The following is a 27,183-nucleotide window of genomic DNA, read 5'->3' as shown; positions in this document are numbered from 1 at the left end:
AAGATGATATTGAAAGCGTGTATTTCAAGTAAATAACAAGTTAATTTCATAAACTTTCCTTTTTTCGACTACTTTAAAGACTAAGTCTAAATGGTTGAATCGATTGAAACTAAAAGGGCACCGGCCGTGCGGACAGGGAATGATTTCTCTGTTTGCATATCTTAAAATACACATGACTCTATTGAAAACTCACATTTACATTAATTTTTATCTTCATATTATTGTTACATCGCAAAACAATGCTCAACGACTAATATCTATCATTTTACTATTACATGAGAACTCGATTGCGTGGAAGAAAAAAAAACACACCCCTATATTGAAAATGAACCGTCTTGGGGGCTTGCCCTGATATTTCATCATCCAAATGCGAAGTTTTACGTGTACAATACACATGTATGTATGTACCTCCTCATGTGTGACTGAAACAGCTGTGCCCAACTTTAAATGTGTGTTACCACCTATTGATATTGGTGTGGCAATATTTGGTCAACTCTGTCAGATCAGTAGACTTGGGAAATCCGTCCTCTTTGCTCAACCTATGAATTACCAGTGAAGAAAATATCAAAGTAAATATGTCTACAGACGGTAAGAAATAAGTTTTACTAATGTTTGAATAGCGATTAGCAGGCTAACGTTTGGGGAAGTTCACCTGAAATAATGTTATTTTTTATTTTTAATTGAACTAAACTAAAAAGTTGTAAAAATATTTGCAGAAAAATAATTTAAAAAATGATAATCCTCCTGAGTCCAGACCTAAATTCTAGTAGACTGTGGGATGGACAAGGAAAATGTCTCTCGTTTTTCATTTCCGTGGGGCGGCAAATCAAATGCAACCACCATGACCACGGTCCTTGGACATGATAATATGTAAAATATTATGAGTGAATACATGCAACATGTTGCCATCGCTAAATTCTGCTCCTGACTAGCCTGGGGGTTTTGGGGAGTGAAAGTTATATACTGTACGTATGGAGTCACTCCCCACTAACGCCTGGGATTCCGGCATAATCGTGATATAGTCCCCAAATCCAAAAGTGGGGATCATTAGATTCACACCTACCAGAACGCATGAAAATCACTTCCTTTCTCCAGAACACAGTCCCCAACTCTCGTACAACAATGTGGCAAAATGATAACACACACAAATGAAACACACAGTACATAAACACTAGGGTTCTCTCCCTATTATATACTCGTGATACAGTCCCCACTCAATGGGAAATCAAGTTCGATTTTCACGGCGGTGGGGACAGTTTAAACAGTATAGTATACTCGTGATCCAGTCCCCACGCTATGGGATACACAGTTCGCTTTGTACGCAGTGGGGATAGCTCCAACAGTATATATACTCGTGATACCGTCCCCCCACAACATCAAAGCGTGCTCGTTCAACAAGAGGATGGGGACAGTTTCCCGATGCAACGTGACAAGGATAAAACACATTTGGGTATGGTTGCGGAAGTTGGGGGTAGGGGAGTGGGGGGGGGGGGGGGGGGGGGGGGGGGGGGGGGGGGGGGGGGCGGGGGGGGGGGGGAGGACTTCAGCCCCTTTTTTTTCCAAACATAAACGTAAAAATATGACCATAAGATTGTGATTTACTGTGCATCTTCAGTTTCCAATGTAATGCACTTTACCCATGAATGTAATAATTTTTGATCGCCCACAAATGCCTTCATATGAAGCACAAAAGTGCAAAGTCTTTTTCCAGACCCGGTTAATTAAAAATGATAATACAAGTCCAAAGTCTTTTTTCCAGACCCGGTTGTTTTAAAAAATTGTGATATAAGTTCAAAGTCTTTTTTCAAGACCAGAGTAAAAAGTAACAAAGGCCCACATGGAAATATAGCGTAGTCTTTCACCCAGACCCAGATCTTTGAAATAAAAATGAATACTACTACTAATAAATTAATAATAATAATAAAAAAATATTTATGTCGAACAACATGGACATATAGTGTAGTCTTTCCTCCAGACCTAGTTAGTTAAAAAAATCGTTAAAAACACGACAAGACATAAACCTCGCAATCTTATCAACATTGAATAGCACGGAAATATGTGTGTAGTCTTTGCTCCAGACACGGTTATTTCAAAATTGGAAATCGTGGGAAACAAGTTTTAAGATTAAAGTTTTGCTTAATTTGTATTTTTAAGAGAACTGGGTGTGGGGTTAAGACAACACTCTAAATCCAAGCATTTTAACTTTTGGGTTTAATTTTGAAGATTGTTCTTATAGCTTTGATGTTTTTTCCAATATTTGTTTATCTTTTAAATAACCAGGTCTATAGACGAAAGACTAGGCATAATACATGTACTCCTGTTATTCCACAGAATAAGGATGTGACAAAGTCTTATGTTTTTAAGATTGTTTAAATTGATTTTAAATAACCGGATCTGGAGGAAAGAGTATGTTTAAAACTTGTGTTATTCCACAAGAATAAGAATATGATAGGGTCTCACGTTAGAAGATTTTTTTTCATATTTTATGAAAATTGATTAGGTCTGGAATAAAGAAAACGCTCAAAACCTCTTTTTAAAATAGGTTTTTAGGTTGAAGGATTGTTTGGTCTTAGATATTGAGTTTTTCTTATTCTTATTATTACTATTAGCGTTATTCTGGAAAAAAATAACTGGGTCTGGCTGAAAGACTATGCTATAAATATGTCCATGTTAGCCAGCATTAATAAGATTATGGGGGGGGGCTGTCTTTATAGTTATACTGTTATTGTTGTTGTATTATTTATAATTTTGGAATATCGATCGGGGTTTGGAGAAAGAGACTAAACTCGATTTTTAATTTTTATTCCACTGGAATATCATTATGGTATCTTAGTTTGGACTTATATTATGATTTTTGAAACAACCGGGTCTGGAAAAAAGACTTTGGACTTGTATTATAATTTTTAATTAACCGGGTCTGGAAAAAGACTTTGCACTTTTGTGCTTCATATGAAGGCATTTGTGGGCGATCAAAAATTATTACATTCATGGGTAAAGTGCATTACATTGGAAACTAAAGATGCACATGCAGTAAATCACAATCTTATGGTCATATTTTTACGTTTATGTTTGGAAAAGAAAGAAAGGGCTGAAGTCCTCCCCCCTCCCCCGCCCGCCCCCCCCCCCCCCCCCCCCCCCACCCTCACCCTCCCCCAACTTCCGCAACCATACCCAAATGTGTTTTATCCTTGTCACGTTGCATCGGGAAACTGTCCCCATCCTCTTGTTGAACGAGCACGCTTTGATGTTGTGGGGGGGACGGTATCACGAGTATATATACTGTTGGAGCTATCCCCACTGCGTACAAAGCGAACTGTGTATCCCATAGCGTGGGGATGGTATCACGAGTATAGCTATACTGTTGGGAACAGTCCCCACTGCGTACAAAGCGAACTGTGTATCCCATAGCGTGGGGACTGGATCACGAGTATACTATACTGTTTAAACTGTCCCCACCGCCGTGAAAATCGAACTTGATTTCCCATTGAGTGGGGACTGTATCACGAGTATATAATAGGGAGAGAACCCTAGTGTTTATATACTGTGTGTTTCATTTGTGTGTGTTATCATTTTGCCACATTGTTGTACGAGAGTTGGGGACTGTGTTCTGGAGAAAGGAAGTGATTTTCATGCGTTCTGGTAGGTGTGAATCTAATGATCCCCACTTTTGGATTTGGGGACTATATCACGATTATGCCATGGGGAGTCCTCCCTATACTTCCCACACACGGGTACAAAACCAGAAACTTTCGCCCCGAGAATTCTACTTTCCCTCTAAAAGATCTAGCCCTAAAACATGTACATGGGGTCCAACTTCATTTCCAACATTTCAGCGATATTGATTTCATTTTTAAAGAAGAATTCATTAAAAAAACGAGAGATTTGTTTTGAAAAGATGGAAAGAGCTTACTTCCGTGTTTACGTCGCCATCTTGATTTCTTTGTCTTCCGCTTGGCGACAGCACGCAAATCGGATTTGCGTGCTGTCGCCAAGCGGAAGACAAAGAAATCAAGATGGCGACGTAAACACGGAAGTAAGCTCTTTCCATCTTTTCAAAACAAATCTCTCGTTTTTTTAATGAATTCTTCTTTAAAAATGAAATCAATATCGCTGAAATGTTGGAAATGAAGTTGGACCCCATGTACATGTTTTAGGGCTAGATCTTTTAGAGGGAAAGTAGAATTCTCGGGGGCGAAAGTTTCTGGTTTTGTACCCGTGTGTGGGGAAGTATAGGGAGGAATCCAGGCGTTAGTGGGGAGTGACTCCATACGTACAGTATATAACTTTCACTCCCCAAAACGCCCCAGGCTACTCCTGACCTCAAAATTAAAATAATAATATGCGAAATCATACCATTGATTCGACTGGAAATTCCGCCATTCATCCCATGTGTTAAGGACTCCCGCGAACGCACGCAAACGTCTACAATGCATGTAACCTCGTTCGCGTTTATTTTTTATTCGTTGTCATGGTTGTAGAATATACGATGGCGGATAAGATGTCGTCTTTGTCGTGTTTTGACAGCGACAATGACGATTTACCAATAGCAAATGTATGCTACATGCACGTCTTACAAAAGGAAAGAGGGCCAGTAAATTTCTTCAAGTAAAGAGCTAGAACAAATTTAAGCCTTGCTACATTCGTTGGTGTAGACTACCTGGGACTTCAGAATAAAACTAGTTATTCGTGCAGCAGAGAAGTTTGCGATTGACTTCTTGCAGCCCGGCCAGGGAGCAGTGGCTTAACAGGGGCGGGGGGCAAGCTGCCCCCTGGCGGAGTTCACCGGGAAATTAAAGAAAGGAAAAGAAGAAAAAGGGAGAAAGAAAGGGAAAAAGAGGAAAGGGAGAAGGGAACTAAGAAAAGACATAAAAAGTGAAAACTGGAAAGGAAAGAAAGAAGAACAGTTAGATTGCCATGAAAAAGTGATTTATTTAAAAAAAACCAACTCGAGGTGTACCCCCTCTTTTGAAAGTAACGCGGTACATCTATATTTATTTTGATCCATTCGGATCTTGCTGAAATGCTTGTCGAGCTGCATGCAAGTCAATCGCAAACAGCTCTGCTGCACGAATAGCTATTTTTATTCTGAAGTCCCAGGTAGTCTACACCAACGAATCCAGCAAAGGCTTAAATTTGTTCTAGCTCTTTACTTGAAGAAATTTACTGGCCATCTTTCCTTGGGTAAGACGTGCATGTAGCATACATTTGCTATTGGTAAATCGTCATTTTCGCTGTCAAAACACGACGAAGACGACGACATCTTATCCGCCATCGTATATTCTACAACGAATAAAAAATAAACGCGAACGAGGTTACATGCATTGTAGACGTTTGCGCGCGTTCGCGGGAGTCCTTAACACATGGGGTGAATGGCGGAATTCCAGTCGAATCAATGGTACGATTTCGCATATTATTATTTTGAGGTCAGGAGCAGAATTTAGCGATGGCAACATGTTGCATGTATTCACTCATATTATTTTACATATTATCATGTCCAAGGACCGTGGTTGCATTTGCCGCCCCACGGAAAGTCACAATTTTAGCGACCATCCCACAGTCTAGAGTAGATATTTATTATTGGTAACGATACCGGTACTGTTTGTTGAGGAAAATCCATTAATTTTTAAAGATAAAGAAAGTAGCCTAATCAGAATTTTACGACTAGGCCCTAGTAATTTATGTTTCCTGAACTAAAAGATGACTTATTTATTAACCGGTCCAGTAAATTCTATGTTTTCTTTTCATGACGGGATGGTAAGTAAATTGATAAGACCTTGTAGAAAATGATCTTTCAAATACTAGTATTTAGGCATGTTATTCATTATTAGCAAGACAATCTTTTCAAATATTAAAATTGCCATAGTTTGTATCACTTGACTGTAGGCCTAAACAAAGTGCTTAGCTTTACGTTAAGGCCCTCCATCATACTAATTTCTAGTCATCGGTCTATTTTCTGAGTATTACCGTTTTTACAAAAGCTTTAGCATAATTTATTTTAGGCAACCCCAAGTTCATGATGTTATGAAATGAGTATTGAAGGTCTGACTTAAACTGAAAATGTCAATCACAGTTCTGAATTATAACTTTACCAGGAAAAAAGCGCAGTCAGCCAGAATGGGAAAGACCGAACGGAACACAGACGGCTCAGCTTCAACTCTTCAACAGCCTCACGCGACAGAAAGAACCATTCGTTCCTCAAGAAAGCAAGCGCGTTTCATGGTACAGCTGCGGCCCGACGGTCTACGATGCAGCCCATATGGGACATGCAAGGTAAGGCGTAGACAGCTGGCAGCAGTCTGTAAAGAGGAGTTTTAAACATTTTTTGTACCTCTTTATCGGTAAATAGAGCCAACAGATTTCAGGGGAGCAGCCAATGTACAGATACTGAAGCTTTTGTTTTCAGTAAGGTTTAGACCGCTTCAGTCTCTGTTCGTCAGTGTTCCATAGGACTATGTCTTGTTTCCCTAAAGAGAAATTTTAAAAATAAACTTAAAAAAAATATATTTAAGTCCTAATAGACAAAATTCAGCTAGCTAGGTAATATTAAGTTTGCAAGCCCGTACACAGAACTTGTTTTCCCCCAAAATGTCAATGATTGGGTCACCAAAATGTTGTTGATGGACTTGTAAGGGGTAGCTTTTTATGGCAAGTGATTTGATAGCAGTGTTTTACAGGGGGGGGGGGGGGGTGCAGACACTGTGAGTTGATAGGAAAACGGAATCATGGAGAGTTATCCTGTCGTTTTATTGAATTTTGCACAACCTTCACAAAATTTAGCTAATGGCAGGAGATGGATAACTCATATAATTTTGGCTCTTGAAAAGTTGAATGGAATATGTTCATACCAATTGTGCTCAGTCATGTGAATAAATGATGTTTAATTGAAAAAAAATACAGCCATGATGAAGGTCTGATAATGTTGGGATACAAAGTACCAAAATTTTTTAACTATTCAAAAATAAGTTAGAGTAAAAGATTGACTCAAATCTAACTTGAGAGCAAATAGAGATATTACATTACACAAACAAAATGAAACAAGTATTCATAACAATCGTCAACAGAATGTGTTGTCAATATAAACAATTCTTAATTGCAATCATAAAATTCTCGGATGTTCCATTTTTTCCTCCACACTCGTTTAGATCATACATATCTTTTGACATCTTACGGCGAGTGATGACCAAATATTTCAACTATGATGTGACGTATGTGATGAATATCACAGACGTGGACGATAAGATCATCAAGCGTGCCAGGACCAACTACCTCTATGATCAGTATGTGAACGAGACAAGCGATGCTGATCAAGTAATAGCTGATGTCAGACATGCACTTGAGGTTGGTTTATTACATCATATAAAAATATGCATTGTTTATTATATTGTATGTTTGATTTTAGTGGGGGCATAGAGGCCACAGCTTGTGCTTTGAATCAAATGATCCTGTGGCAGGGGATGGGGACTCGTATATGCTTTTCACACTGCACTTTTTGTCCTAAATTGGTGGGGCTAGGGGAGGGGGGGTCTTAGCCCAACCAATTTCCTGGGGTTAAGCTTAGCCCACTTCCTTTTCATACTACGTTTTAGCAAAGTGTGCTAGCATGGTAAATAGTACGGTAAATAGTACTGGCCCTGCAAAAAAGCAGGGTTAGCCGGCTTATCGCGGTGCTAGCACCACAATTGCGGTGCTAAGAGATGCAGTGTGAAAACGAAACAGGGCTAAGGAAATGTGGTGCTAAGCATTAGCCAATCACGGAAGTCGAATTGCACGTAAATCACGCTCTGTATGATAAAATCAATATTCATGAGCTGAGGGATAGTCCGGGGTTAAGGCATTAACCACGGTTGAGCAGATAGTCTGGGGTTAAGAAAGACAGTGAATTGAAGAAGAGATAGTATGGGGTTAAGGAAATGTAGTGTGGAAAGCATAATTTTCAATATTGAAGAAAAAAAAATATCTACATCTGTTTTGTCTATTTGTTTTACGTTGACATACATGTACATCTTTGATTGTTTTTCCTGGTGGACCACTTATATTGGTGAGTGGAAACCATGCTTGACCGCCAAAACACGTAAAAAGATGTCTTTTTCAAGATAGGCATGTTAGGTACGTAACGTAAAAAGGGTGTCTAAAACACTAAAATAATGAAAAAGAGGGTATCTACTGTTGTTAGGAAAGCTACATGTTTAGGGTCGAATTTGCGAGGGTGTAAAGAATTAAGGCTAAAATGTTTTATAAAGGATGTACTTTTTGCCCCAAGCGTATGATTTTGCGCGAGATGTGGGAGGTGCAGGTGCTGTACTAAACCCAATCAGGAAAACCGACGACAGTGCACACAACAATAAAAATATTGTTGTACATGTTTAGGGGGTCAATTCAGGGAATACTTGCCAAGAGATTTATTTTATTTCCAATAGTTGTTAAGGGTAGAGTTTCACACATCAATACTTGTTGATGGGTGCATTTCAGAATATAGAAAATACACGTTTAGGGTGCTTTTTGAGCCCCCATGGTCACGCATGGTATCCACTCGTCAATGGAAGTGCCCCCCCCCCCCCCCCCCCCCCCCCCGATTGGGTTTTCTTGTGCCTTCTAAATGATCAAGATAGAAAAAATATACAAATCTTTGTAAATGCAAAGATGTATATACAAAGTTTGTATTTTTTTTTGTAATTTTTTTTTGCCCAGCCATACCAAGCCAAGATGAACAAGGAAGCCAATGCTGAGAAGAAAGATTTGCTGATGAAGATAATCAACAAAGTGAGGGATTCTCTCGCCAAGTGTGAGATGGCAAAGTGTGAAGAACTTAAACAGGTATGATAGATGTATAGATGGATGGATGGATAGATAGACAGACACACTGATTGATTGATTGATCGATAGATTGATAGATAGAACAATGGTTATTAAGGAAAATCAAGGCATCATCGCGGCTAAGACCGAATTGCGATATGTTTACAAGGTAATAATGACACAAAAAATATACAAATAGTAACATAGATAATTGCAAAATGAATAATACCGATAAAGTTTGGTATTGGAACTTATTGTGTTGTTGATTTCTAGAAAGAAATGTTAACTGAAAGTGAATTGTGTGTCTGGGAAATGTCTAGTGTGTATGCCATTGTAGTACTCAACTGTATAATGATAAAAGGACTCATTCAGAGAAACTGTTGACATTTAGATATAGATAGCCAGGGGTGGTACTCTCAAACACTGTCATAACTTTTGTCATTTCTATCCATGATATGACACTGCTATGATTGTCACAAATCGGTGTTCTGAACGTTGTCTTTTCTTGTCATATCTCTTAAAGTTTCCGCCCATCTTTTCGGAAGCAATCCAAACAAAATAATCGTTAGTCATTACGAAAATTTGTGTTAAAAAACAGATCTCCTCTGACACCCCAATTTCAAATTCCAAGCTTCTCTCACTGCCCCCCCCCCCATCCCCGATATCAGCAGGAATGGTAATCCTTAAGTAAACAACCATGCACTCTCTCAGATAATCCACCTTCCCACAAGGAGAAGTGACCTTCATAAGGCCTGGCAGAGAGAGAGAGAGAGAGCAAGAGAGAGAGAGGATGATTTTTTAAAACTTCTTGTTATTTCGGCAATTGTGGGTCATTTTGCATCGTTCAAAATTTCATGTCGATCTTCATCTAAATTCCGAATCGTTTTTAGATATGCTAATGTCCTAAAACAAATAGAATACAAATTCATTCTTTCAAGATCAATGTCAGCCAGGAAGCTCTGAAGAGTTTGTTTATACTATTACGTAACAAGGACAGCTGCAATCCCACTCCATGCTGTTCATCAGCCTGTTGTGGTGGCAGGCATCGGTGTTATCAGCTCTTATCAGCAGCAGCAGTCACTAAATCGACCCCACCCCAGTTTAAACGCAAAAAATGCAACTTTCCCAAAAAACTGAAATTGGGGTGTCAATACCCCACTTGAGATCCCACTGACTAACACGCAAGGCATTATCAGCAGTCAGATGAACCCACCCCAGTTTTAAACGAGAGCTCTCCAAAATCTGAAATTGGGGTTTCAAATACCCCACCTGAGCTCCCATTGACACAACACGCAAGGCAATGGAGTTCCTGTGTTATAAGCTGGTGGGGTATATTTTTAAAACACAGGATTCGCGTAATGGTTCTAAGTGGGAGCCCTTCTAGCCAATAGGAAGGCCCAGTGACAGCTAGGGCATATCCCAATACAGTTACTGGCATCGCGCAACTATGCGAATATTGATGCGCTTGATGACAAAGAGAGACGGAGCTGTGAACGATTTTAGAGAAGCAGAAAAAAGAGGGGAAAAAGGAAGAATTGATATGTATGGCCTACCTACTTGTAGCATGAAAAAATAATTTTGAAAATTGTCATGGATGATGAGTGAAACTCATATCACAATCTAATCTAAATAATATCATTTTATGCGTGACATTCAGTCGGCAGGGTATCGGGATATTTGGTACTAAAATATATGCCAAATTTATGACTGCTACGCCCTGTAATAACTTGTCATAACTGCATATTTTTAGTAAGCGCTAAAGAGATGAGACAAAATTTATGACAATTTTTGTGACAAAAGTTATGAAATCCACCAGAATACTGATTTTGTCATATCTCTGAGAAAAGATGAAATATCGAGAAAAGACAATGTTCAGAATACCGCCCCAGGGCATTGAGGAACCCTAGGCTACGCCCTTGATGCCCTTCCAAATAGTTGCAGACTCAAGGCTAAAACAAGTGTTGTTTTTTGCCTCGGTTCCCACTGGTAATCCGTGCCATTGTACCATAGAAAAGTACATTATTAATATTCAGGCCCTTTTTTGATGACCTTTGATGCCCCTTAACTCTATCTTAACTAGGCTATTTCAAACCAGCATATACGGGGGGGGTCAATATGACGCTCCCCCCCTCAGATCTCGGCAATTGATTGCGCGGTCGCCTCGGAAATTCGCATGCTTGTATTAGCCGGATGTAAACTACAAGACTAAATTATAGTAAAATTCTCAAAAAACTAATTGCTTTTATATCCTACATAGATTGAATCCTGTATAGTGATTGGTTCAAATAGCATCATGTGACCAAATATATTTCAACTATGATGTTGCGTGACGTCAGGCCTCGATATATTTTTAGCTCTACCAATATTCTGACGTTATTATTTCAGAAAACTGGATATCCGGCTAAACTCACGGGCACACCGGCCAGCGAGCTCTCTCTCCTGGGCAAGTCCAGCGATGCGCAGGCACTAATCTGCGTTCTGCTGAGCGCGGTGGGTCGGGGAAAACTAGGTAATTCAACGCAAGTAACCGGACTTTGCAAGCTCGGCGCATATATCGTGGCTATAAATTGTTAAAAGTAGGATATAAAACAAGTATATCAGGCGTTTCATTCAAAAGCATAGTGGGACTTATTAGTCCTCGGTTGGACTGGCAAAACTACTTTATTTCCCTCAGGGCTTTGAATTCGCCCCTCTGGGAAAAATAGTAATTGCCAGACCAACCGCGGATAAATAATTCCACTATACATTCTCAAAGCCTGATATATTTCTTTGATATCTTTTAATTCATTAATTATCTGGTGTGCAAATTAGCATATGAAATTTGCCCTAATTTTGATTTTGTATATTTTTTGCCTTTAACTCAATTTTATAGCTAGTAGAATGCTTATTTTTGGTGAGCATATCAATTTTTACATTTTCAACAAAAATGACCTTTGATGCCCTCAAGTAAGCACCACCCTCCGTCTCCTGAAAATGCCCTATCAAAAAACATCCTTGTCCCTTTAAAATTCTTAACTCAAGACCTGGGCCCAATAACACAAAGCATAGCGATCAATAGCAAATATGAAAGAAAATGTTTGATTGGTTTTCTAACCAAATGGGCGTGTAACATTGACCTTGATTGGTCAGTCTATTTAGCGATTGATCGCTAATCTTTGTGTTACAGAGCCCTGGAGAGCCCATGTCATTGGTGGGGGAGGAGGGGGGTGGGGGCTTATGAAATTGTTAGATTATCATGAATTTGACCAGATAACTCTAGATAATCTTTTCAAATTTGAAGCATTTAATGCACATCTATTTATCAAATTTAAGCAATTTCAATTTGTTTTTTCTGGGCCCGTCTTACAAAGAGTTACAGTTGATCCGTTCAATTTCAAGTATATGGAGATCCATCAATGTCGTAATTTTTCTTTAGGAAATTTTGATTTATGTCCTATGAAAGCAAAGAGAAGCATAATGAATCAAGAAAGCAGTGAACAACGTATAATCATTATAGAAAATATTTCGAACAAACATGTAATTTGAGATATTGTTGTTGCTGGCTTTCCATACTTGCGATTGATTGGATCAATCTCAACCCTTTTTAAAAGGGAGCTCAGAAATTGCCTTCTAGTTCTCTTGCACCATATGTAAAAGGTGTTTCTCTCTTCTGTGGTTGTTTTATTAGATTCTATTACAAGATGCCAAGGACCCGTTAGCCGAGATGCTCGATGCCCAAAAAGGCGGGATATTTCCGACAAATCCATCTTCTCTGCCCTGCCCCAACATTGGGAAGCAGAGTTCCACAGTGATATGAATGCCTTAAATGTAAGTAAACATCGATATATTTTCTTTGCTTCCAGTTTTAATATGGAGCGTTGTGGCCCAGTGGATTAGTCTTCTGACTTTGTAACAGAGGGTCGTGGGTTCGAATCCCAGCCATGGGGTGACTTCCTTCAAAAGATTTATCCACATTGTGCTGCACTCAACCCAGGTGAGGCGAATGGGTACCCGGCAGGATTAATTCCTTGAATGCACAAGCGCCTAAAGGCAGCTCGAACTAAAGCCGGGGTAATAATAACAACAACGCGCCTCGGAATAGAATATTTCTAGATAAATGGCGCTATATAAATGCCTTTTATTATTTCTAGTGGATTTTGGCCAGTGAGTAATTTCAAGTTTGATGTTGGTGTTGGTGTTTGAAGTACAATTGGGATTGCATATCTTAGGTCCAAAACTAATTTTAAGTTTAAACAAGTAATCCAGACACAACATCGAAAGCTCAACACCTAGTAAATTACTTTTTGGAACCATCTTCATTTTACGTTTGGTATGATACTCGTCTAGAAACTGGCCTAACACCAACACTGACAGGTCAACACTGATCTAGAAGTCACCTAGTGCCTTAAAAGAGAAGGAGGGAGGGAGGTGGAATGGGGTGCATGAATTTTACTGGGCTCATATTGGCAAATACGGACTTCAGGCTCAGATTTATCTTTTTTCAAAGGAGGGGATTTGACAGTGAAATTCGACAAGCAAAAGAAAAAAAGAAAAGAGAAGAAAAGGGTTTCACTACAAAATGGATGTCATTTGTTACCAAGAAACTTGGCAAGCAAAACCAAAGCGTTTTACTACCAAATGAAGGAAATTTTAGAACAGAAAAAAAGTGACAAGAAAAATAAAGGTCTCTAAAAATGAAAGTCATTTTGGTCCCGAAATATTAAAAAGTGCAAAACGGTTGGTTACAAAATGTAGGTTATTAATTTTTTTTTACCGGTATACTTTGCAGCACAAGGGGGGGCGTTATGTTTGCTTATGGCTTGTTAAAATTTATCAATATTGTATTCTATTCAGGTCTTGCCTGCTGATGTCTTGGCCAGAGTCAGTGAATATGTTCCAGAGGTTATCGACTATGTCCAGAAAATCATTGATAATGGATTCGGGTGAGTACTTGTGTGGTTTATACTTCGGCGTGAGGTTCATTAATGGACAATGGGGGAAGTCACTACCCTGTCTGTATTCCATGTAGGAGGGGGGGAGCCCTTGTTGAGTTTGCCATGATTGTTTTCGAATCTCAGTCTGTAAGTGTCTCATCTCTAGATCATACGTAATTAAGGGGGGGAGGGGTCTTTATGTTTCTGAAGTGAGAACACACAGCTATTTAGAGCTTATTTTCTATGAGTTTTTTTTTCTTTCTTGTCTTACACTGTAAAAAAAAAAGAAACACAGCCCCTTTTTTTCCCAGGAATTTTTTTTTCTATATTATTTGATTAAAAACATTTTTTTTTTAACAAAGAAAGATATCCCTAGTACATTTTGTTTTTTATATGCAAATTTGTCTTTTTCTATGTGGAGTGGAAAAGAAAACACTGTCTATATACTTTTTCCCTATAATTTTCTTTTTTTCTTTCAGTGAAAAATTTTAGACTGTCCAAGTTTTTAATTTTATCAGAGCTTTCATCGATTGAGAAAAGAAAGATAAACACAGTCCTTTTACAGGAAATCTATATTTTTTCTTCCCATAATTCTCACCCAGTTATGAATCCAACGGATCCGTGTACTTCACCACGTCAAAGTTTGACAACGACGAGAAACACCACTACGCCAAGCTGGTCCCCGAGGCCTACGGGGATCAGGCCGCCTTGGCCGAGGGGGAAGGGGACCTCAGCATCTCTCCAGATCAGCTCCAAGAGAAGCAATCCGCCAACGACTTTGCCCTCTGGAAGAACTCCAAGCCTGGTGAACCGGCGTGGGAGTCACCTTGGGGAATGGTAAGCTTCTTGTGGGGGTGCTTTGCAAAGGGTTTAGTCTGACTTTATTTCTAAATGTTAATGTGTGTTTAGTGCAAGAACATGACTTCCTTGGTCAAATCATGCTGGATGCACACTTTTGCTTGTTAATCAGTGACTGATGACTTTGCCCTCTGGAAGAAATCCAAGCCTGGTGAACTAGTGTGGGAGTCACCGTGGGGAATGGTATGCTCGGGGGGGGGGGGAAGTTTCACAAGAGTCAAGTGTGACTTAAACCTCGGTCACATTTTCCCGATGGCAGCCGTACGGTGAGTCAAAAACAGCCGTTTTAACCTTTTTTTGTACCAGGTACATTAGGTGGTTTGAATAAAAATGAATAAAACGGCTTTTTTTTACTCGCCATGCAGTCGCCGTAGGGCAAATGGGACCGAGGCATTAACCCTATCATGCCAGATTCACATAAACTTGCACCAAGTTTGTCAAATTGACTTATACACTGTTTCTGAACGCCTACGATCAGCCAATTTGCTCGACACATCTAACTTGTATCTGAAACAAACTGTTCTCCCATTTTTTTCACCTTAAAGGGAAGACCTGGCTGGCATATAGAATGTTCTGCTATGGCTAGCAGTATACTCGGAGAATCAATGGACATCCACACAGGAGGGGCGGATCTCAAATTCCCTCACCATGACAACGAACTCGCCCAGGCAGAGGTAGGAACACATAAGCCCTTATGTTTTGTTTGGACGATTAGCCTGTTGCCTACTGGAAGTTGGTTGTCCCTTTACAAACCGTACAAGACGGACAGAAATCAGTAGTAATTGTGTTTAGAATGTTTTAAAATATTTTGTTTTGGATGTTTTTTAAACAGAAAAGTTGATATTCAGAGCAGTTATCAAAGAAAGTTTCCATTCTTTGTTGTTTGCCTACTAGTAGAAATTTTGCAATGTACTCCTGAATGTACTGGAGCTTTATACAAGAAAATATTACCTTCTTTAAGTCAAATATTTTCCTCAGAGTTAAAGGAAAAAACACAAAACAGAAACTTGATTGAGTTATTTACCTCTTCAGGTACTTTTGTCACTCTGGTCAAATGATGAGCCGGAGATACAGGATGTCCAAATCACGGGTTAAATCCGCAATTTGGCAATGCAGTAGATTTTTCATGCAAATTTTAGGCAGATTTATAACTTCTAAACATACAACGTCTGAAAGTTTCTCTGTCGAAGAAGAAGAGTTTAGTGGGTTTCTCTTTACACCAAGTATTCTTTCGTGGGCATATGTTGTTCCTGAAAGGACTACCCAAAGCTCAACGATTCCACAAGTGTGTTCTCCTGGAGGCGACAAGCACGCACTTAAATCCTCAATTTGGCAATGCAGTAGATTTTTCATGCAAATTTTGGGCAGATTTATTACTTCTAAACATACAACTTCTGAAGGTTTCTATGTCAAAGAAGGAGAGAGTAGTGGATTTCTCTTTACAGCAAGTATTCTTTTGTGGACATATGTTGGTCCTGAAAAGGACTACTCAAGCTCAACGTTTCACTGTGTCCTCCTGAATACGACAAGGACACACTCGTCGAACCGTCGACATATGCCCACAAGAGAATACATGATGTACCATGAAATCCACCACACTCTTCTAAACATGCACCATATCACTTTCCTTTTCAGAGATAAACTTCAAAGAGAGAAAATGACACCTTTGATTTAGCATTGCCAATTTAAAAAATAAAGTGATCAAAGAGAAGGATTTAACTTTATTGCCTTTCTCCGTTCCAGGCTCACTATTGCAACGACAACTGGGTCAGGTACTTCCTTCACTCCGGCCACCTGACGATCCAAGGATGCAAGATGTCTAAATCACTCAAGAACTTCATCACCATCAAACAAGCCCTTGAGACGTACTCCTCGAGGCAAATCAGGCTAGTCTTCCTGCTTCACTCGTGGAAGGACACGTTAGATTACTCAACGGCTACCATGGAATGCGCAGTCCAGTATGAGAAGATGGTCAATGTAAGATCTTAAGATCTTGTACTTCATGTTGGTTAAATCCATGAAAGCAGATATGAACCAATAGTGCCATCTCCAGTTCTCAACTACTCATACCTTGTCCAGAGCTGCCAAGTAGTACTGATTTTCCGTATTTAGTACTGAAAATAGAGAAGAATACCGATGGTTTCATGCAAAATACTGATTACTTAAGTGTCAGTTTATGTGTTGTCCTATGGTATTCCTGTGACAATACTGATTTCCTCACCATAATACTTCTTTTCAGCCTTGAAAATACTGAAATGTTCTTGTTCAGGTTGGCAGCTCTGCTTGTCAGTTTCCTGATCCATAATACTAGTTTACTCTAATAGACCCATTGGCCCGTATTCTGAAGTCAGGTTTAAATTAGACCACGGTCTAACTCTGTACTAAAGTTATGGAAAGCCAAGAAATCAAAAATTAAGTTTAATTTTTATATTTCTTATGTGTAATATTTTGTTTCCTTTTGCTTTCATAATGAAGAAAATACTTCAGTTATCATTCCCAGGCAATTATGAATAATTTGGGTGTCATATGAGGTAATAAACTGAATGTTTACAGTTAAGGATTTATGCTCCAATTGGCTCTCCATACTTAATCCCCAACTTTAAACCTGAGTTTAAGTTAAACCCGACTTCAGAATACAGGCCACTGGAATTATAACATGCTTATTAACCACTTAAATCATTTATACCGCAATAATTATGTTACCAAGTAGCAAAACAATTATTTTTCCCCTCAAAACATTTTAGATTCTCTATACAAATACAATTACTCGTCAGTTTATTCTCTATAGTATTAGTAGATATCTGAAGACTCTGTATTGTAACACACAGTCAATGAGAGCCCACACACGGGTCACTCTCCATTTAAAAGGCTTCTGTAAAGTTCATGTAATCCTTGTGTAAGGACACGTTAGACTACTCAACAACTACCGTTGAGTGTACTGTCCAGTAAGTTTCAAAATTGATTGATCAAAAGCCACACATATTGGATCATTCTTAATTTTACAAGCAGACATTCATATGGACAGTTGCAGTGAGACACAAAGTTACAAATCAAATGAATAAATACATGAATAAATATGATAAGAAATACAGAAAAAATATGGTTAACATTTTTTTATGTTGAGCCATATTCGATACATATTCAACTCAATAATTGACCTCTTTTATATAGCATAGGTAAAATTATGTTTTTCTTTTTTTTCGTTTGAAAGTTTCTGTGCACGATTTTTGATATGTAAATTATACTTGGCTCAAATCACATTATATATAATCAAAGAAAGCAGCTTATCAAAAAAATGAGACAAACTACCGTTTCCAGTCAATTAATACCACTTACTCATCGCTTTTCTTGACTCTGTCAGACAGTCCTTTTAGAAGGGTTTCACTGTTGAATATGCATATATTTCTTCAGTTTTGTTTATTTCTTTCTTTTTGTAGGAATTCTTCTTGAATGTGAAGGATATCATTAACAACTCACCCAAGAGTGGCTGTGAAGCGTTCCATAAATGGACAACTCCTGAAATAGCACTCAACCAACAGTAAGTTTACTTTATAGTGAAAGCCCTATTCAATTCGGTGGATTGACAATATGGTGCACTATCTATCGGTTGCAGCGAACAGGCCGAATCAAACTTTGGGGTTGACATCGGGCGCTGGCAGCACAGAGTGCTAGTGCTTCAAAAATGAAATCCATATGCCAAGAAATCACCAAAAGCAGTCTGAATTTCGCAAAGAAATATTCAGGCAAATTTCTCTCCTACCTCCTGCACGGACCCTAGTACACAGCACATCCGGTCGAGCCGCGTAAGCCAGCGCTGAGTAATCGCATGCACGCATTCACTTTAGTACTAGAACTCTCGACATATGTTGACTTTTTCCTATGATGCATTGCAAATTTTTTTCTGTCCGCTGCTACCAATAGATGGCGCACCGTATTGTGAGTCTACCGAATTGATGGCAGTGAGCAATAAATTAGAGAGAACGGCATGTAATCTGAATTACAGATTATAGATCTGGCCATTGGCTAACTCTGTGCTAAAATTATGGGAAGCCAAAATGTCAAAATGATGTTTACATTATGTGTTTTCTTAGTCTACTGTGTTCTTTCCCTTTGCTTTAATAATGATGGAGAAAACTATTGTAGTCTTTATTGAATGATCTCGGTGGAAGATTATTTATTGTTAGAAATTTGTAATTGCCTGATTATTAACTGAAGTTTTACCTCTGAAGGAGATTATCATTTCTGTATGGATACATGTGATGATTCCTTTGTTTTGTTTTTTGGTAAATGAATGGATGTAATGCCCAGATATATGGAGTTCTGAGAGAAAGTTCTCCACACCCTCTGCGACAAGTCACAATTTTGAGACTTTTAGACAATATAAGAGCAGTTTTAATGGCATAAATTAATTTTAGAAAAAATGCCAATTATCTTTTAGCTACCAATACTCAAAACTCTGATCTTTGATGTTGTTACAGTAGTGAAGAGTAGTTTTATATTTGTTTGCCAAAATGAAATTGAATGGATTTTATATTCAGATACCTCGAGTGCCAAGAGAAAGTGCACAGCGCCCTCTGTGATTCGATAGATACCAAGTCGGCGCTGGATGCCATGCGTACTGTTGTCACTCAGTGCAATGTCTATGTACAAGAACGAAGAGCAGTGAAGGAGAGCCCCAACGCTTTCTTGCTCGGATCCGTTGCGAAGTACATCACCAAGATGTTCAAGGTAAGTCAATAAGGAATGGAGGCTGGTTTCATGAAGTGTGTACCTTGGTGATATTCTCTGAGAACTTCGCTCCATGCCAATCAGATGTAAGGATTTCATTTACTTTGAGCAGTTATCAGTGAAAGTCACTGTGAAATGATTTGTGAAATACTTGTGTTACATACACTTGAAAATGTTTGTATAAGCTTTAACAAAAGCTGATTAGCTATTAGCAAATTTTTCAAATCCAGAATTTTCTGGAATTATGAATTTTTAGTAAGTTTATTCATTTACTCCAATTCAGTTGACAAGTATTTTGCCAGGTTGAGAATTTGATCAGTGTTACTTTATTCAGTACTTCTTTTGGGTGATAGTAGATGTAGCAATACTTTTTGGGTGGGTCTAATTTTAGCACAAATTTGTTAGTGAATCTGGTGTAAGCAACACTTGTGTAAGTGTAGTGTCGAGTGTTGTTTTAACAAAACAACTAAGCTGGACTACAGGTTGATATATCAAACTGTATTTCTCTTATTGTATAAGAATATATTTTCATAATTAAAAAAATATATTGTTTTGGGGGAATACTTTCAACTCCAATTGGTGGTTTGCACAGAATGCATCATCACAGTCAGTGTCATACCACCATTTATAGCATCAAGTGGGTCCTGTAACACAAAGGTTAGCTATTGATCGTACTCTTGATTTTCAAGATCGATCGTACATTGCAGTCAATGCAATCAATCGTAGAAATATATGCTACAATGATTGCTATAAAGCTCTGTGTTACAGGCCGCTAAAGAAGCAAACTAGGTGGAGACAAAGCACTAAAATGTGCAAAATGATTTAATGGTAAAAAACATATCCTTAGTTATATATCAAAAGTTATTTTGTTTTTTTCATGGTGATCATTGCAAGTTTTGCAGCAAATCTGTGATACTTCCAAATATGTTGAACTGGCTTTAATTTTGTTATGTTTTTTCCAGATTTTTGGTGCAATAGAAGGAGATGATCCCATTGGTTTTCCAGTTGGGGGAGCCTCAGAAAGCAGTAATGTAAGTCGTATTCATTGTCTGATATTTCAACCAAACCCAACATGACTTTAAGTTGAATAGATGGTGGGGGGAGGGTCAAACTAGTGCTATCACTGACCACGCCAAAAAAAATCTGTTGTTGAAATTAGAAAGTTAGGACGATTTTTGTATTCCTTGCTAATTTCCAAAACAATAATATCCACACCATCGATGGTATGCAATTGGGGGAGCCTTTGGTGCCACACACTCGATTTTCCATTTGTATTTTGTTGTTTTAAATATCACATGTATCTACTTTTTTCCCTCCAAAACAATGTAATATTTGAGCAGGCTTGATCGATCATTATTCTTGTTAGTGTGAAGAATACTTTGGTCATATTTGTTCTATGGCGGCCGTACGGCGAGGCGAAAACAGTTTTAACATTTTTTGTACCAGCTAAATAGAGATGTTTTGAATAAAAATGAGTAAAATGGCTGTTTTCGACTCGCCGTACAGCCGCTGTAGAGCAAATGTGACCAAGTATAAATTAAGACTTTCCTGTCACCGAAGTTGAGCAGAGATGTAGGTCAGACTTATGAAAGGTGAATTACTTTACGTAGTTAATGTAATGTTGCAATATCAACTACTCATTCCGATTTTCTAATTCAGGTTGAGGAAACAGTGTTACCGTACCTCAAAGTGTTGGCTGAATTCAGACAGACAATCAGACAGAAAGCAAGGGCTCTCAAAGGTGAGTATAAAGTCTCCTCCTTTAGCTAAATTGCCACCATAGTCCTGTAACACAAAGGAATAGTGATTTTTTTTAATGCTTTATTTTCAACACTGTACATTGTAGCCAATGCAATCGGTCATAAAAAAAACTGTGCTACGACTGATTGTTAAGCTCCCTCTCTAACTCCCTTGGCCATTTTCCCCATGTGTCTTACACACAGCCGCATGCTGAAGTGCGAAGGTTTGCCTACCCAATGCGGATTGGTACCCTTCCCCATGGACAAAATTTAGTGTTTCAATAGATCATCAAAGTGTTCGGCAGCCTTCCTTTCGTAATGTCTTTGGTGTAATTGAGCATAAGCCTGTAAGGGTAAATTTGGAAATTTACCTGTTACTCTTACCCTTTAGAGAAATATGCAAAGCATAAACTTGACAGGGTTAATCTGCAAGTTTGCTCTTTGTTATGGAATTGTGTAGCTCGGTCGTTAGAGCGGGGATTCGTATTCAGGGATCCAGGTTCGATTCTTACTTGGTGCGCTAGTGCCCTTGGGTAAGGCATTAATCCTCATTACCAGGTCCTTCGGAGAGGACCTTACATGACGAAAATTTTGCGTTTAAGAGCAGTATACCCCAAGTTTCCCCTTATCATCAAATCTCTTCTCAAAACAAGCATGAAATTTAAGTATAGAAACACCTGTTTCTTGACCTCGGTCCGAAGATAATACACCCCAGCATCAACGGTCACAGCAGGGGGCCACACACGATGGATTGCATTCTGTTGAGTGCATGGAGTTCCATGTATACACGCGTTGATAGAAACTTTTTTCTTCCTTTCTTTCTTTTTCTTTCTTTCTTTCTTTCTTTCTTTCTTTCTCTCTCTCTTCCTTCCTTCCTTTCTTTTGTTAAGACTGTATCGTTGCGCGAGTGAACGGCATGCATCCCATATTTTCTTGCTGTACGGACAGAAACTAGATGGGATGCATGCTAAGCATATACCGTAATTTTTATTCCGCATACTTTCCTTATTTCGAGGTCGATTTTCTTCGTTCGAAATTGAAAATGGACTAGTATTGGATGTCTGAATGTAATATGCCTTTGAAAACATGATTAATATCGAATACAATAATTTCATTTCGAAGATCCTTCTACAGGCAGACAAGTCTTACGTAATAGCACAGCTGTTGTTTATCATTTCGTCCTTGGCTCAACGCTCGTTTAGCTGGCCCGTGGTGGTGAAATCGAGACAAAGGGATTACCTGGCCAAGATGGGTTTATCGGGGGGTTGGAAAAGTTGTTTGAGATTTGCAAACGCAAAACGGGGTATGCGACCGCAGTTTGCAGTCCGAAGTGAGGTCGAGAATCAAACGGGAAATTTTCGTAATGAACCCTAATTCTCCCGGGGGGGGCCATAATGGCCCCCCCCTCAACAATTTTCGCGATATATCTGCTGCGGGAAATTTTTTCACCTCACAGCTCACTGACTTTTTACATTCAAGTCTCGCGCAAATTTTGGGACCAAAGTTGTGACGCCCGGGTACGCGGTTACGACATTACACAACATTATGCAAGTGCATGTCAGACCAAAAATTGCTCATAAATGTGATTTCATGTACAAATCCAATGCAAATTGCGTATTTAGCCAAAATTCATAAATGTATCATTATTTCTACTTTTACTGATTAAACTTAATTAATTTTGCCTTGTTTATGATCAGAATTATGTCTGGAACAATTTCCATTGAAAAAACAATAAAAAACAAAAAGTAAAAAAACAAAGAAATACATAAGAAATTCATAAAACAATAAAATACATAAGAAATTTATTTCCAAACCAAATTTTTTTTTTAATTACGATTGTTAAGAATGCTACAAAGAAAATTTTTACCAAAAATTAGCATTCTAGGAGCTTTATTTAGTGAATTAGAGCAAAAAGTATGATTTATGCATAAATTAGCATAATTAATTCATATAAAATAAAATCTCATTATTTTGGAAAATTTTACCATACAGCCTTGTAGATTACATCGCACACTACCAGCGTGCAAATTTTTGCGTCGCTCGCGCGATCGGCGGCCGAGATCCCCCCCCTGGAATGACAAGAATCAAAATACCCCGGGAGATTTAGGGTTAAGCCGTTGGTCCTCTGGTTGCTTGCTTACAAGCATTCATACTTTCTTAGCAATCAGGTAAAAAAACATCCCCACCAACCAGCCAATCAATCAATACATCCTTTGTTTCCCCAGCCACCGAGATCTTGCAGGTGTGTGATGCCTTGAGAGACGATGTTCTACCAGACCTTGGGGTCAGGCTGGAGGATAGGGAAGGAGAGAACTCGGTAGTGAAGCTGGTCGGCAGGGATGTCTTGATGAAAGAGAAAGAATTAGCCAGACAGGTGGGTTTTTAGTTGTGGTAAAGATGATGATGATGAGGGTGATAATGATGATGATGATAAGGTTGATGATGATGTGGCGGTGGTGGTGGTGATGATGATGGTGATGATGGTGATGATGATGATGATGATGACGATGATGATGATGGTTATGATGGTGGTTGTGATGATAATGATGATGGTGGTGGTGATGATGATGAGGTGATGATGAGATGATGATGATGATGATGATGATGGTGATGATTATGATTATGAGGAGGAATAGTGATGATAATTATGATGAAGGTGGTTGTGATGATCGTGATGAATGACGATGATGATGTTCATGATTATGATTATAACGATGAGCTATGATGGCCACAGTAACAGGCAATAATCGCAATGTTTATGAAGCTCATGACTGATGAGATCGTGTAAGGTATTGGCATAAGCAATGATGATTATACCCAGTATACATGTATAGTGCCTTGATACGACATATTGTAGCAGTCCTCTATATCCATGTTCAAATCTAGAACTGCTCGAAATCGGGGGTGTGATCGTAGCTCTTTTGGTTTTGATTTTCAGCTTTATTTCAGCTTTCCTATGTATAAAAGTATGGAAACTTTCAAATTTCATCCTTTTTCCAAAAACTCGTCAGTTTTTTTTTGTCTCACCACCCACACCCATGCATACAACATTTCTTATGAAAATTTGGGGTTTTCCAGTTGACTGTAGTTGCATGCAGTCCGTGCATGAACATTTCTAACCCAGAGAAACAGCCGTATTGAATATGACTTTGTGGTATAACATTGTTGGTTTCTGTTTTACGTAGCAAGCCGAGGAGAAGAGGAGGAAGAAGGAGGAAGCCAAGAAGAGAGAGCAAGAAAAACTAGCAGCCAAAGAAGCGCAAGCGAGGATACCACCTCAAGAGATGTTTAGAAAAGAGACTGATAAATATTCACAATTTAATGAACAGGTAAGCAACACAACTGAGTGATGGTTGGACCAAACAGTAATTATGCTAAACTCATAGTAATCAAAGTCGGTTTTATAGCCTTGATGCTCTTAGAGGATCTGAGAATTATACCATCTGCTAGTAGACCAAGTGGGTTTAGCCATAATGGTGTTAGATGATCTGAGAATTTGACCATCTGCTAGTAGACCAAGTGGGTTTAGACTTGATTGTGTTGAGACAATCTGAGAATTATACCATCTTGTAGTAGACCAAGTGAGTTTAGCCATGATGGTGTGAATGAGACCATCTTCTAGTAGACCAGGTGTGTTTGGTGTTACATGTAGAATTAAACGATCTTAGAATTAGACCTTAGCCATGATGGTGTTCGATGATTTGAGAATTAAGACAATCATCTTGTAGACCAAGTGGGTTTAACCATGATGGTGTTTCAATCTGAGAATTAGACCATCTGATAGTAGACCAAGTGGGTTTAACCATGATGGTGTCAGACGATCTTAGAATTAGAATTAGACCATGTGCTTTCAAGTTCAAATGGATACAGTCCCTGGCATTTGCATCCAATGTTCACTGTTTTTCTGTTCTGCAGGGCATTCCGACTCACGACGCAGAGGGCAAACCACTAAGTGGCAAGCAGGTCAAGAAACTCACGAAGCTTTACCAAGCTCAAGAGAAGCTCTACAACCAGTTCAACGAAAATTGATGAAGTCACCAGGGTTTGGCTCTGGGACAAATTACATTGGGGAGTCATATATACAGAATGGAGGAATGACAGATAAATGCAAATGCACATAACTCTGCCCATGTCGAATCTCACTGGACCAGATAAACTTGTTCGACTTTAGGCAAAATTCGACTTGGAAGGGGACAACCGCATTTTGGTTAATCAGGGGAGCGTTTCATGAAAGGACCTGACGTTTTATCCGACAAGTCCTATGCTATCCGACAGTTACTATAGTAACAGTGTTTCTCAACCAATCAGAATCCAGGAAAGTTGTCAGATCTGACAACTTGTCAGACGAAAATATTGATGAAATGCCCCCCTGGTCTTAGACTTAACTTATTTGCAGTACACACTGATTTAATGAGAAAGTTTGTAATACCAAGATTGTCACTATATCGTGGATCTTAATCTGGTATAATTACATCTAATGAACTTTTTGAAAGCATGAAGTCTATGTGTAAGCTGAAATGAGATCACACTGTAGATTGGCAACGCAGATGAGCATGTGTGGGACAGTGTATTATGGAAGGGGAATGAAAACTTTGGAACAAGTAGGCTTGTGTCAAAACAGAAAAAATCAAATAAAAAGAACAAAGAAAGTTTGAGAAAAATCGGACATATAATGGGAAAGTTAGGAGCATTTGAATATTGCAATCGCTATAAATGCCATGGAGATCCTCCCATTGGCAATGGAATTCTTCAAGTATGTGTGATGTCACATGTGAACAACTTTCCCTTTGATGGACTATAAAATACCACCAAAATGTCTCTTTTTTTTCTTATAGTGATACAAACTTTTTATCCATGGTGTATTCTTTGAAAATCTGTATTACATGCCCTCCTATAGAAAGAACACATGATCTACTGATAGATGTGATAAAAAGAGACAGTTTAAATGAAATATATACTAAAGTAATGGGGAGAGTTGTTCACAAGTGACATCACCCATCTTTGTCGCATTGCTAATGTGAGGATCTCCATAGCATAAGTGATCGCAATATCCACATGCTCATAACTTTCTCATTATTTGTCCGATTTTTCTCAAACTTTCATTGATCTGTTTCTTTGATTTTCTGTTTTCACACAAGCCATCTTGTTCCACAGGTTTCATTCTCCTTTAATGCTAGGAAAAATACCTGATATTTCGCTTGAATCCGATGTTTCATATTCTCAACAATGACAGATTTTCTTCCAGAAACCTTTGGGAAATATGTTTCATTATTTATGCAAGCAGACACCTTGGTGATCATTTCATTGGATTCTGTACACAAATGGTGAATGAACACGAGTTTATTCTGCGATCCATCTTCACTGGAGTTAAGGCGCTGTTCAATTCATTGCATGAAACCATTAGGCTGAATGCAATGGGTTGAACACAGCCTCAACGGGAATGGATAGGTCGCATAATGGATGAATGAAGGCATGCATCTGGTTTATACATCAACTTTCCTAGATCGCATTATTTGATTAAATAGAAGACAATACGTGAAGAAGATGGAATTGAAATATATATATTGGCCTTGTCTGGCAACTCTTTTTCTCTGATTACGTGATTATTATCCCAATTTTCATGTATGAAAGCAGTTGCTATTCTCTTGCGCTGTGCTTTGATTCATGAATCTAAGTGCACACAGTCGAATCAGTCTTGCTGATGCGCTTACTCTGATGCATGCAAACACATACAAAATGTACACACACACATTGCTTAGTGGTACATACTGGGGGAGAGGGCTTAATCAGGCAATTAAATGTTTTTTTAAATGCATGGTTGCCGACTCGCCGTGCATTGGAAAATTAAATTTTCATGTAGCACACAATGGATCAGATATTGAATGGCTTTCAACCAATCAGACGACTAGAATGTAAAATATTTCTTTGAATTTATACTGGCCCGTATTCTGAAGTCTGGTTTAACTTAAACTCGGGTTTAAAAGTTGTGGTTTAACCCTAAATAGACTGGGCTATTTTGACGCCTAAGAAGACGGGGGGGGGGGCTGATTCAGCTCCCCCACATGATCTCGGCCATCGATCGCGCGATCACTTACAAAATGTTGCGTAATTTTGGAACCGCGTACCCGGGCATCACAAATTTGGTCTCAAAA

General features: G+C 38.7%; 1 protein-coding gene across 1 annotated transcript; it reads left to right on the top strand.

Annotated features, from left to right (window-relative positions):
• Positions 1-368: 368 nt before the first annotated feature.
• On the top strand, positions 369-25,263 carry LOC121421338 (cysteine--tRNA ligase, cytoplasmic-like). The gene is given in 17 exon segments (XM_041616025.1): positions 369-588; positions 6,093-6,270; positions 7,143-7,338; positions 8,689-8,814; positions 12,461-12,515; positions 12,518-12,600; positions 13,627-13,715; positions 14,309-14,543; positions 15,110-15,238; positions 16,308-16,541; positions 18,002-18,102; positions 19,103-19,292; positions 20,255-20,323; positions 20,952-21,033; positions 23,257-23,405; positions 24,217-24,360; positions 24,947-25,263. Coding segments are annotated over 17 exon segments (2,187 nt in total). The 5' UTR covers positions 369-575; the 3' UTR covers positions 25,061-25,263.
• The last annotated feature ends 1,920 nt before the right edge of the window (positions 25,264-27,183 follow it).

Source organism: Lytechinus variegatus, chromosome 9 (genome assembly GCF_018143015.1).
Source record: "Lytechinus variegatus isolate NC3 chromosome 9, Lvar_3.0, whole genome shotgun sequence".
Classification (NCBI taxonomy): domain Eukaryota; kingdom Metazoa; phylum Echinodermata; class Echinoidea; order Temnopleuroida; family Toxopneustidae; genus Lytechinus; species Lytechinus variegatus.
Note: the sequence above shows the minus strand (reverse complement) of the source record. Positions and strands in the feature narration are given on the sequence as shown.